Source organism: Scatophagus argus, chromosome 3 (genome assembly GCF_020382885.2).
Source record: "Scatophagus argus isolate fScaArg1 chromosome 3, fScaArg1.pri, whole genome shotgun sequence".
NCBI lineage: Eukaryota > Metazoa > Chordata > Actinopteri > Scatophagidae > Scatophagus > Scatophagus argus.
The window spans coordinates 9,184,351-9,197,167 of record NC_058495.1 but is presented as its reverse complement, the minus strand read 5'-3'; the positions used below and the strand labels follow the sequence as shown (position 1 = coordinate 9,197,167).

Genomic DNA, 12,817 nt, shown 5'->3' with positions numbered 1-12,817 from the left:
ATGTGTTCAGTATTCTTCAGATGGTGATAAAACTCTCAAGACAAGTTGTGGTTTGAGCATTTCACATCTTTATTTCTGTATTTTTTAAACAATGTTGTGGCACCCAGGTCTACAATCTCAAAAACGTGCACAAAAGTTTTTCTTTCCTGCAAATAAAAAATAAATTCTGACTTGAGCAAAGCAAAGACCAGGAAACTAGTGTTAACTCACAACCCTTTCTTTGTCTAGTTCCAGAGCTTCAGTGATTTCAGTTTTCAGCCTCATCACATTTAATAGACAGATCAGTCAGTGTCCAGGAGTTAATCCCCCTTTGGTAGTTTAAAAAAAAATATTTCCTCCATTTAAAACAAATATTCCAACATTTTTTAGTATATATCAGTCTTTACAAAAAAAGCGAGGAGAACCCTCTGCTTTCAACCCCGAGAACCAAGCCCAAACCCCCAAAACCTCCCATCCCAGCAAAATATCCACACATGATCTCAGGAACGGGGGGGGGGGAGACGACAGGAATGACATGTAGAGGGGTGAAAAGTGACAGGCGTAGGAATACACATTTTAAAGTGTCTGGATAAATTCAGTTGTGAGTGTTAGAACATTTATCAAAACCAAATATAATCAGTGACAGTGCAGGTACAGCTACGTACTCTCAGTGACACGAGTGTAATCCATGTTACAAGCACTTCATTTGGAAAGTTAACAAAGGGGGAGAATGTTGTGTATCTTTTAAGTGAGTATGGACATAAAATTGACAGACTGACTTATGGAACTGGGTGACGAAAAGGGGGGCCGTGTATATAATCACAGAATAAAACAGTCACTCTATTCTTATTTTTGATACTTTTTTATTTTTCCTTTTTTGTCTTCCTTTTCCTTTTTTTGTCCTTTTTAAAGAAAAAACTGACTGTACAGAACTAAATCTATATGCCTATTCAGAGTTTTCCAACTCTACTCCTCTGTGATAGTAAAGAAAGAAAAAGGGAAGAGAGCAAGGGATCCATCAAAAAAAAAAGAAAAAAAAAAGATCTAATAACAAATCATTAAAACCTCCCAACTCCACTCAAAAAGGGAATTAAAAACCTAATTGTTTGCTTCCTTTGACTAAAACCAAAACAAAGAAAATAAATAATGAACTCAGCGGATCAAATGAGAGGCAAATTACATGATTTCAAATGAGGAAGAGGCGGTATAATATATAAACTCTTAAATTGATAAGTTGCATTGACTGCTTTATGATAGCCGATGATATAAAAGTGAGATTTAGTGCAGATGCAGTGTCTTATCAGTTGGCTGCCAGTCCTGTGGCCTCAGAGGAAAGCCTGGAGAAACAGACAAAGACCCCGGGAGACCAGGAAGAAAAGAGAATAAGGCATGCAATCAGACAGACAAGATAAATAGCATTTACTGTACATTACATGACTATAATAAAATGCTAGATAAGAAGAACAACTGGATTTATTAAACAGGAAATCTATGCTCTGATATATATACATAGATATATATATATATATATATATTAAAAAAGACGATCAGCCAAGTTTGGCCATTCCCCTTGTCAATGATAAATTTTTTCAATCAACAGCTGGTTCAGAGACAGATCTCAAACCAAAACTTAATGGATTGTTAATGATGCTGTGTCAAATAGAGAGTTTAACATCATAGGAACACTCTCACTTGCATTCTTGCCAAGAGACAGATGAAAAGCTCCACAACAGGCCGTCAGCTTAGCTTAGCATAAAGAACACGTGGAAACAGCAGGCCTGGCTCTGTCCAAAAGTAACAAAATCTGACCGCTAGTACCTCCAAAGCTCACTGATTAACACACTGTATCTCATTTGTTTAACCCCGGTATTCATCTTCTCATCTAACTCTCAACAAGAAAACAAATAAGCACTGCTCACATTGCCAAACCTTTCCTTTAAAGTAGAGCTTAACTGGCTGAATGTTTTTAGTATTTTTCAAAAATAATACGATCCAAAAAGGGTGGTTTGGTGCCTTTGATACCTGAGGGCAGATTTCCTAGGAATTGAAATAAAAATTGCTTCTTACATAACAAAAAACAAAACTAATCCCATGAATACAATGTGACATCTTAAAGAGAGCCGCTACCTGAGCAGAGCTTACACAAAGAGAGAAATGTGTCAGTATTCACTGTCCATGCTTAAGTTCAAAGTCATTTAAAAATATAATGCACTCAACATGTCATTTCTTTAAGAGACAGCCCAAATCAAGCTACATTTATCTATTTTATAAATATGGCCACAACCATCCCTCTGGCTGCGTAACACCAGTGTGTGCGAATTTGATCTCTGTATAAGCGTGGCGTGGCACAGCCAGATACAAAAGCAAGTGCAGGTACGGACAACAGAGAGCATTGTCAGTATAGCAGATGACTTATATTTCCTTCGTTAGTAAGGGGAAAGCCTTCGTCTTTTAGACTTGGAGCTCAGCTCTGGGGCGATTTTGGGCTCAGTAGGGATTGGGTGTGTGGGATTACTGGCCCCGCTGACAACATGGAGGGCCAGGAGGGGGAGGGGCTTGAGACTGAGGAGACTCGACACACAGGCAGGAGAGCTGGGGAGCAGGGAATCAGTGGAGGAGGAGGAAGAGGAGGAGGAAGAGGAAGGAGGAGGCGGCCCTGGAGCCAACAAGGACAGAGGGATGGAGGCTGAGGGGGGCACCACACAGGAGGAAGAGGAGGAGGAGGAGGAGGAGGAAGAGAAGGAGGAAGTAGCAGCAGAGGAGGTGGTGGTGGTGGTAGTAGTAGTAGTAGTGGTAGTAGTAGTAGTAGAGGTGGAGGGAGGGCACGGGCTGGTCTGTTCAGGGTTCAAGGAGGAGGAGGAGGGAGGAGGTTTAGAGGACTCTACACTGTAGAAAGAGAGACAAGGAGAGAGGGACAACACAGTCGGGATGGATCACAGGGCAGGCTGGTGAGCAATGGGTGGGGAGGTTGGAGGTTGGGTGTTGGGGGAGGGGTGAAGGGGGTGTGGGGGGGAATCATTCATGGTTGTGATCAAAACACAAGACAAAAAGCTTCATTAGAAGTGATAGGGTCAATCCAGAAATTCAAAAAAATGAGGGAAAAAAATTCATGAATCAATGCAGAGCAAAGTAAGCAGCAAGATAAGGGGGAAAACACATGCAGGCTGACAAAGAGTGAGCAACACCAAAGTGATGAGTAGCAGGAGTCAAAACTCAAGTAAATAAAAAAAATATAAATTTAACCATGTTTGAAAACAAATCCAAATTAGAAAAGTCAATGCAGCAGTTACACCTGTTATGTATTTGCATAGGATAGCAGGCACACAAATATTCTGTTATATTATTAATAGATTACTGCAGTATTGTGAAAATTAAAATGAATAAACTTTTTTTAAAAATTTATATCTTCTTTCATCAGACTAAACTGATGCAGACAAATATCTACTGCAGTATTTTGATTTTTTAAAGCCTGTGACTGAGTGGCCTTTTGGGAGCCAACACATTATATAATGGATTATCTCACCTGGCATTGATGAGGTACTCTGCCAAACTGATGCTGGCAGGTGAGCCTGTGATGGTGACCTGGCGGTCAGTCGATCCATCCACAGGATTTGCAATCTTGATCTGGGCGCCCGACATTTGCCTGATCTCGTTGATCTTGGCTCCCTGGCGGCCAATGATGCACCCAATAAGCTGTAACGGAGAGGAGTAGCAAAGTGATAGGACTGCTTACCAGACAATAAATGACATAATGATCACATGCTCTGTCAAGGTTAACAACTTGTCATTAAAAAGCCTCAATGAAGCATTTTCCACACAATGAGTGGTCATTTTCTGAAACTTGTTTATGTTTTTGATTCCATCAAACAGCCTGCCTTATCATTAAGATACAACCATTTCGTGGCTGAATGAATGGTAAGTGAGAAAACATGCCTTAACTTTAACATTTTAACGGCTACAAAACTTTGACTTTTTGATGCACTTACATCATTTGGAATGGTCATCTCATGGGAACTGGTTTGAGCAGAGGCATCTATCCCTACAAAAAAAAAAAAAAAAAAAAGATAAGCTTCAGTGACAGAAACAACCAAAACAAAATGCAATACATGCAATATTTGGGTCACAGTGTGTGGAACAAATGTTAGTAACCAATCCAAAAAGGAATTGAGCCAATAAGCTTCAAAAGGCATCCAAACTCCAAAAGAAGTCCTAGATATGGAGTGATCATATCGCTGAATCAGACAATGAACACAGCAAATAAAACTAACACTAATCTAGTGATTATAGGAATGAAAGGATATGACAGATAGAGCATGAGTATATTCAGTGTTTTCACTGCATGCACTTCCATATTTACCAGTTACTTAAGATCTACCCTCATTTTTCCTGGTTTGGAGTGTTTTCAGTGTTGGATTATAATATTGAGAATTTCCCTCTGCGGGACTAATAAAGGTCTCTCTTATCTTATCTTAACATGAGTCAAATATGTTTAAAGACCAAACCAATAGATGATTTTATGGTTGTGTCCAAGAAATTCTGACTTTTAAGGCAGACAAGTTGACCAAATGTTGCACTGCATACCAGTGAATCCCTGGTTGCTTGGTGCGATGGGGAACGGGCTCTGCTGCATAGCCAGCTGGTGAAGCTTGGTGAGCTGTGGAGAGATAGCAGCAGAGGAAGACTGTGAGAGTGACAGAGGAGACAGGGAGAGAAATGGAGGAAATGGAAAACACAGGAAGAGGGAAAAACAGAACAAAAACATGACAGTCAGTACAGACAGCAACACAGAAAAGCCCCACTCAACACTGCTGTGTATTATCCTTTCACAAAGTTCTACACCGATTACTGGTGTCTGACAGTTAGTGTGTTTTATGATGTGTCTATGTTGGGTACCCCATAGATATTCCTCCAAAATGCAGGCTGCATCTCTTGGTAATGCTTTCTTGCAGTCTTCAGGGTAAAGTCAAAGTTATAATACACAAGGGAGGAAGCTCTCAATACACATCATGAGTTGAGACCAACAGTTATCACCTCTGTAGCTGGAAGGCAAAATTTACAGAAGCAACAACAGCTTTCTGTGTGACCCTGATATACAGAAATAAAAAAATACCATAAGCAATCACAAACTAATTGTGTATAAACTGCTTAATGGTCTGAGGAAAAATTAAACACAAATTTAAACTGTGTAAATGATACCATATTTGCATGATATCTGGGTGGTACTTCCTTGCTTTGTTGCCAATAATGAGTGGCAGGTAATCCTAATAATATATCTATGACATCCAATGCTCCTAATGGAACATCTAAAGTTCATTCTAAAAAAAAAAAAAAAAAAGAGAGAAAGATTCTTTGAGTCAAGAAGCAAGGGGCAGAGCACAAAGTTATAAAGAAGAGTTACTGAAGTGGAGGGAGAAGGAACGACATTTTAATCCGGGACAGGCTAATGAACGAGGCATGTAAAAACATAACAGAACAAAAAGAAAAAAAACAGAAAAGAATGAGCAGGAGGAACAGATTATTATTCATGATGGAACAGTGGAGAGTCTGGACAAACACAAACAGCAAATGTCATTTTAATTAAAAACCAACTGCCAGTTAAGTGCAGAACTATACAAACATCAAGCACCAACAGTGCTGCTCTCTAAATGGTCACAAAATCAGAATAGTAGGCCAGCAAATAGGGGCAAGTTCAGCTACAATTACAGGCTGTAAAAGAAGGCGTGGGTAGGTGGGTGGGTGGGTGGTTGCACATTTTGGAAGAGGACAGTTGTAATTATGGATGGGAGTGGTGGGGATCATGTAAAAATGTCTACTGCACTTACATCTGGCTGTGGAATCGCGTGCTGTCCTTGTACGGCATATGCCTGAAACAAATGAAAACAAAGCTTTCATAGGCCTCACATCTGATTTTAAGTTTGGTCAAGTTACCTCTTCAGCTCTCTCTAATACATATTTAGCTTCTGAAGACTAACACACCAAAGTCTATTCTAAACTAATCTTTTCAGAATATCATGTATGTCTTGTCCAAAGTCTCCACACTTCTGGGAGGGAAAAGAGAAATCTTTAGATCCATTATAGTGGAATTAAGGAAAACCAGAAGGAGAAATTTTCTATTCAAAGATATTTAGTGAGATAAAAGACCTTGTAATGTTAAGCCAACCAGAATCAGAAAGCATTTTCGTCCAGACCAACGGCAGTGGGAAATAAGCCACCAAACCACTAAAACAATGAAGCAAATTCTGAGTAAACACACAGAGAGAGAAGGCCACGTAACAGGCTGGCTGTATGGTCATCAGACTACTAAAGCTGTCGATACTCTCTTCCAACTAGTTTCAATGTTTTCTTCTAAACTTCAATACTCCCTACAGCTTCTCTAACTATTGCGATCTTGTCCGATAAGATGCCACTCCATTGGGCATGTGTACGTGTACAATCTAATACATTCAATACAACCACTCCCCAAAGCATCATGAATAAAAACGGTGGGATCCTGTATGCTTCTGAGGTGTTGTATATACCTGTCCGCCTGCAAAGATGACGGGGGATCCTGAAGGCTTGGGTCGGTAGGGAATAGTGACACCCTTGGGGGGAGACTGTAGAGGAAACGAAAGCAGGTGAATGTGCAATTACATCACTACCCATTTTTCAAAAATTGCTCAAAAATCTTAATAGTGGTAGAATGGTTTTTAAAATATAAATACAAATAAAATACAAGTGAAGTGTTTTCCAAAGGATTTTATGAAACTCTGATGGAAGGACCTTGGACAATCTAGGGGGAGTCCAGGGGCATCCTCCCCAGCAGAAATTTTTGCACATTATGAAGTTAAATGCATCAATTTGGTACAATTAGACAGCTAGATTAAGAGGCTATCCACATTGTAAAATGTGGAAAAAATAAAATACTGAGCTCTGATTCTGCTGCCTGGTAATTAGTGGCTATAGAGTTGTAAATAAACCTTTACCGAAATACCAGTTAATCACTGTTGCTTTAAAATTATGTGCACCTATGAGGAGTCCATATATTGTCTGGACTGCCTGGTCCCCAAAGAGGTTGCTGCTGGAAAGCTTCATTTTGTCCTGTCATTTGAGCTTCATTTCGTGTACATGCATGAGAATGCAGGCTCAGACGCAACACAGTTATCTTATCTGAACTGCAGCTTATAAACACTGCCGCCCGTTGGCATTTATCAAAAGTAATAAATTGTTTTTATTATTTCACCCACAACTTTCTCAGCCATAAAGTCACAGAAAAGCCTGGATGCAAGACTAACAGAGATGCACTGTCTAGTGAGGTTGGCAAAACAGACAGAACTAGAGAGAGACGCACTGCAAGCGAGCACATCAACTTAGAGTTTCTGTTATTGTTACTGACATCAGCCTTGAGATGATAGAGCACAACTTTACCAGACAGCAATTCAGACTCTGGATGTCCTTTTTTTTTTTTATTCTTTTCAAGACAAGGAGGATAGCTCCGTTTCATCTTCTAATCAAAGCTGCAAGCACTGACTCCCACTTTGACATGAGGGAAAGTCAGGGGCCATAGTGAACATATAGGGCGGCCCAGCCCTGCTCGAAGTGTGTGCACATGTACAGCTTTATTTTGGGAAGTGTTCAAATATTTTAGGGCAAAGAGATTACGCTACTTCACATAATTAATTTATAACTTAACAGTTGCCACATAATTCCACTTACCTCAAGCATGACCACACAGATTTGCTTTACACACTCAATTATCGACTGGGGAGTGCCAGCGATGGTGATGGCTCGCTCCGTGGAGTTGGGGAGCATGTCTCCTGCCACTTGAACCTGAGCACCAGTTGACTGCAATACACAACCGGAGTAAAATGAGACATGTATTCAAGACCTGCTGTTTGATGTGTGTGCTTGATGTAGGAAATGTCACAGGTAGAAAGATGACAGTCAGCTACTACTTGCATGCTTTTGTTTCATATGTTTTGTACTTTATTCTCTACTCTAAGCATACCTCTCGAATTTCCTTGATTTTGCAGCCACCTTTCCCAATGAGGGAGCCGCACTGGCTGGCAGGGACCACAATGCGAAGGGTCACTGGGGGTTTGCTGGTAGCTGTGCTGTTTGTCATTGAGCTGCTTATGTCCTGGAAAATATATGAGCATGCATGTTAATCTAGTTCATGTTTGAGACAATTACTGTTGACCTGTGAGTCTATTAGTCAGCATAAATTGTGATCTACCTCTTCCAGCTTTTCAATGATCATGGAGAATGCTTTAAAGATGGCGGTGGTTGGACCTGCCAAAGTAATGATCCTCTCAGGACAATTGCCCTCAGAGATGTTGATGCGAGCACCACTCTACAGGCAAAAAGACAATAAAGGAATTCAGAGAAGAAATTTGTAAAACTTCTTATGGTAAAGATACACTTTGCAAATCGGTTAACTGTGGCCTCTTAGCAATTACAATATCACACTCTGTTGTACTTTGCCATAACTAGGGTAAAGAACAAAGAAAGAAAAAGATCTCACCTCTTCTCTCATCTTCTTCACTGATTCACCTTTCTGTTAGCAAAGAATACACATCGAAGTAAACTCATTACAATTTAAAACAGAACAACCTTCAAATAAAAATAGACAATCAAATTTTCAGTTAAACAGGAGCTTACCTTTCCAATAATACTTCCAACCTCCTAGAATTAAAAAAAACAGATACCCATTAGGTTAATTAATAATCTTTAATGCCTGCCATTTTTTACCATAGAGTTGCACCCATCTACCTTCTCTAGCTTACAGCTTTCCTAGTTTATTAGACAATGGAAAAACCTTCAATAGCAATAGGCAGCCCACTGCTCCTGTGTGTTTCAGTGCATGTTGCATGTGTGTGTTCCATCAGTGATGGGTTAAATGCAGAGAAGAATTTCAGCGTATGTAAAAATATAGTGACAAAAAAGGTTTGAAGTTTAAGATTCCACAGGTCTTCACCACAGGCAGCTTTTGCTTCTGTCTAATCCCACACAGACTGAAGATGTGCTGTTCACCATGGTGAGATCCAATCAAGCACACTGTATCTATAAAGTGCTAATTCCTAGTTAGTGCTGGGGGTTGTTTTAGGATACTATGAGCTAGCAGAGCTTTGGAAGGATAGCTTTTTGGATATATCGCAGTTTGCTATGTTCACAGTATAAGCTCACTCCTCAGTGTCAGATTTCAGCCGCTTCATGCCACATGGCATCTCAGCATTTGAAAACACAATAACAACAGGCCAATGTGGGAATCAAGATGCAACAAATGTGTGGCTATACCGCTGCTGTGAAAGCCAGATGGATAAGTGACAATGCCAAATGCAATGTCATGCCTCCTGAGTGACAGAAATTAAGAAATAACTGTTGATAAAATTATTTAATCTGTGACCACTCAGAGAGGAAAGCAGAGAGGCAAACCTCTCTGCAATTCTGAATGCATAAAAAGGATATAATGGGGGAGTATAACTCTTCTCTCAGTAAAACAGCATAAATTAAATATATGTTTTCTGAAATATTTAAATTGCAACAAAATAGTAGTAAACAAGAACTTACTTACTTAATATTAATTAATATTGATTATATATATCAATATTTACCAAAGTGAGTCTGACTTGGAAAATAACACTTTTAAACATAAGACAAACACGGTCTCCTCTGTAAAACACGCAAAAACACCATGCCATTTTGTTTTGAGGTACAGGAACCCATCTCTGAGTTTAGCCTCTCATCACATCAAAGAAACTTTCTTTTCAATAAACATTAGAGCTGACCAGAATCTTGGATTGTTGCCATGGTAATCAACGTCCAAATCAGAATTCAAAGGAGATGTTGCATCAGTTACACCGAAAAAGAGGCAAAAGACGAATAAAGCGAGAGAAATTGAGCTCCTCTATTAGTACATTAACTGGCGCAAAGAAAAACAAAGTGTGCACACATGATACAAACACACATGACAGTATTTGCAAGAATTTATGCCCAGCTGACACAAATGCAGTCCAGTGAGCGAGAGGCTGAGGCAGGGACAGTCACTGATGTCTCCCCTCCTGTCTTCATCTCTCAGTATAATAGCTTAAGGTGGTGGCTCTAAGGTTATCCACGTTCATGAATAGGCTAAATTTTCATTCTCCCACTATCTATGTGAATGGATTACTTTCTAGGATCTAAGACTCACACCGACATGGACATGTTGATGCAAATATACTGGATCCTATTGGCTATACTGCCTTTCAAATTATATGGAGCAGCACAAACTTTCCAGACCTTTAAATCTATTGTACTCATGTTAGAATGTTTTCTTTAACATATTACTTTAGTGATTACAGAGGCTTCTTTCAGTGGTTTAAATGTTTCTATGTTTGCAGTGATGTCACTGCAGCAAATGCTAAATGCAAAACTAAAATAGGTAGTTATAAGCTTGACAAGACAGAGGAAAAAGAAATAATCATTTAGCTTCTGAAAAAAATATTTAGACAGCTCTGATGGAGATCAAGATTTATCAGGACAGCTACCTTACCCAAAACACTTTTGTTGTGAGAAACCTGGACTGTGTGTATGTGATTGTGTGTTCAGAAGAACAGAGATAACTAGTTAGCTTTAGATCATAGACCAATTATGTCAGCCTGTTCTGATTGTTTTTTTATATAGTGTTGTTTATATTTATTTGCATTAGGTATTTTGTTAGATAATTGGGCTTATACCGGGACCAGGGAAACCAACTTATTTCCACCTCATGTTTCTACATGTGTGAAATGACAATAAAGCTCCTTGAATCCTGTTGGGAGAATGAAAAGATACAATTGCAATCTGCGAAAACCCCCACCGTTGACTATTTGTGGTTAATTCTCACTGAAGCTTCAAAGCCCTAAAAATGGTATTGCTGGCACAACTAGCTGATGAGTGATCTCACCTTGCCATGCATGAGCAGCCTGATGGTAAGGGTGACATTGAGCCCTCCTTCAATCACACCGGAGTCCATAACTGCGATCTAGCTGTTTGTACAGAACTGGGGTCTTTTGTCACGGAGATGGATCTAAAGGGACATACAGACAAAGCAGATAAGAAATCATATACCAAGGATGATCAAGAGACGAGACAGAATTAGAACTCTGTAAAGGGAAAAAAAGACAACATGGAGACGCGTGCAGATCAGAAATAACAAAATTAATACACTATGTGCCTCTTGTTTTATGTACATTTTATATACAAGTGGTCAATTAAAGGTGACTGAAACATGGTCAACGAACCGGTAAAAGCTATATACCTTTCTTCAGTTTTAAGTTACAGCAACATTCCATGCCACTGTGACTGAAAATTACATTCATGATATTAAGATGGAAGCATAGTCTAATGTGCAATTTTCTGACCTACTGAGATTATTTAAACATACCGTTACGATAGGCAACATATCTATCGTATTAATATCGTATTAAAAACCATTGGATGCCATTTAGCCATTTTGTTCAGCAATTTCTTCTATGACAAACTTTAACATTCTGTTAAATCACACCAGACCACGTCACAGCCTATGGCTTAATGCGTATTAAAATTTCTATGAAAAAGTGCAAATATACGTTGATGATGTCTATGCTTGGCTTTGCATTTAACAAGTTACCCTGTCGCACATAAAACGAACCCAATCACAAGGAATATGATAAATGTGTGTCACAGCTAATGCTAACCTTAATGCTAATGAAAACCAATTCGTATCTCGATGAATCATAGAAATCGGTTCACTTTCTCAGTGCCAACAAACTTACACGCGCGTACATTTATTCTCAAACATCTGAATGCTGCTCCTACCCAAGTTATCTGACTTCAAACAAGTAAATTAGCACTGAATCCATCGCAATGCTAACTGAAAAACATGACTTGTACGCTAACGATGACTTCGTCATTAGCTCTGGATCAAGTTTATCAACAAATGTGTGTGCAATAATTCCCTCATTACCACAGTTAGACCTATATTTCCTGAAATACATTGACAAGTATGTTGAGTATAAAATGTATAAATTTGAGTTCTTACTTCGCTCGTGTTGTTTGGTTTACAGAAGTACATTTAACTATTAAAGCTGGTTGTAATTCTGTTAGCCGTTTTAGCACTTCGGTCGCTCACCGTGCTGGGGAAATGAATGAAGCATGAGAGCGCTAACTAGCAAAGCTAGTCAGTTAGCCAAATACGTTATTAATAGCTAACCAAATATCAGCAGCCCTCATGTCGTGGTAGTTTGGTCTTCTTTAGATAGATCACAGGCACTAAAAAGCAGATAGGCGTTATTAACGCCACATTTAAAGCGTACTTCCTCTGACCTAGCTAAGCTAGCCAAATGTCTCTGTACGGAGACTGCGTGCTCATCATCACGCGGCCTGTTAGCATGCTGGACAAGAAGCGGCTAGCCGCTGAGCGCAATTTCTTTCCGCTACTTCTGATCACAACAAAAATGTAGAAACACAAAACATCAAAACAGAACTCACCTGATTCGTGTGCTGGTAAGTGATCGGGGGGAGGGTTGGGGTTGTAAGGGTAGAAGGGGAGAGGTTCGGGAGGGTAGAAACCCGGGGGAGAGTTTAGAAAGGACTCGGGGAAGAGGGAAGAGTGATGTGAGATCGAGCTCCACTCCTTTACACAAAGACAACAAAATTATCACCTCTGAACTTTCCCCTTTCACCTAACCCAAACCCCCATCTTGACATGACCCGAAGATGCCCCAAATTCACATCTATGAAAAAGTTGTAGTAACACAATTGTGAGACATTATGCTACAATGTGGCAGTTTAAATGACAGGATAGTATTTAAAGATAAGAGTTATTGCGTATAACAGAAACATTGTTGCATTGATTTGAAAC

General features: G+C 39.5%; 1 protein-coding gene across 6 annotated transcripts; it reads right to left on the bottom strand.

Moving 5' to 3' along the window:
* Positions 1-48: 48 nt before the first annotated feature.
* On the bottom strand, positions 49-12,626 carry LOC124056134 (poly(rC)-binding protein 2). 6 transcript variants are annotated; one of them, XM_046383269.1, is made up of 13 exons: positions 12,445-12,623; positions 10,880-11,002; positions 8,617-8,640; positions 8,480-8,512; positions 8,192-8,308; positions 7,964-8,095; positions 7,672-7,800; positions 6,498-6,572; positions 5,802-5,843; positions 4,561-4,633; positions 3,966-4,018; positions 3,503-3,672; positions 49-1,316 (listed from the first exon to the last, which is right to left on the bottom strand). In XM_046383269.1, the coding sequence occupies exons 2-13, from the start codon at positions 10,946-10,948 to the stop codon at positions 1,280-1,282; spliced, it is 954 nt and encodes a 317-aa protein (XP_046239225.1). In that variant the 5' UTR covers positions 10,949-11,002; positions 12,445-12,623; the 3' UTR covers positions 49-1,279. The 6 variants fall into 6 exon arrangements, with proteins under 6 accessions (XP_046239225.1, XP_046239222.1, XP_046239223.1 ...); XM_046383266.1 differs by having other exon boundaries at positions 4,561-4,660; positions 12,445-12,622; XM_046383267.1 differs by lacking the exon at positions 12,445-12,623 and adding an exon at positions 11,996-12,372 and having other exon boundaries at positions 4,561-4,660.
* Between the last annotated feature and the right edge of the window lie 191 nt (positions 12,627-12,817).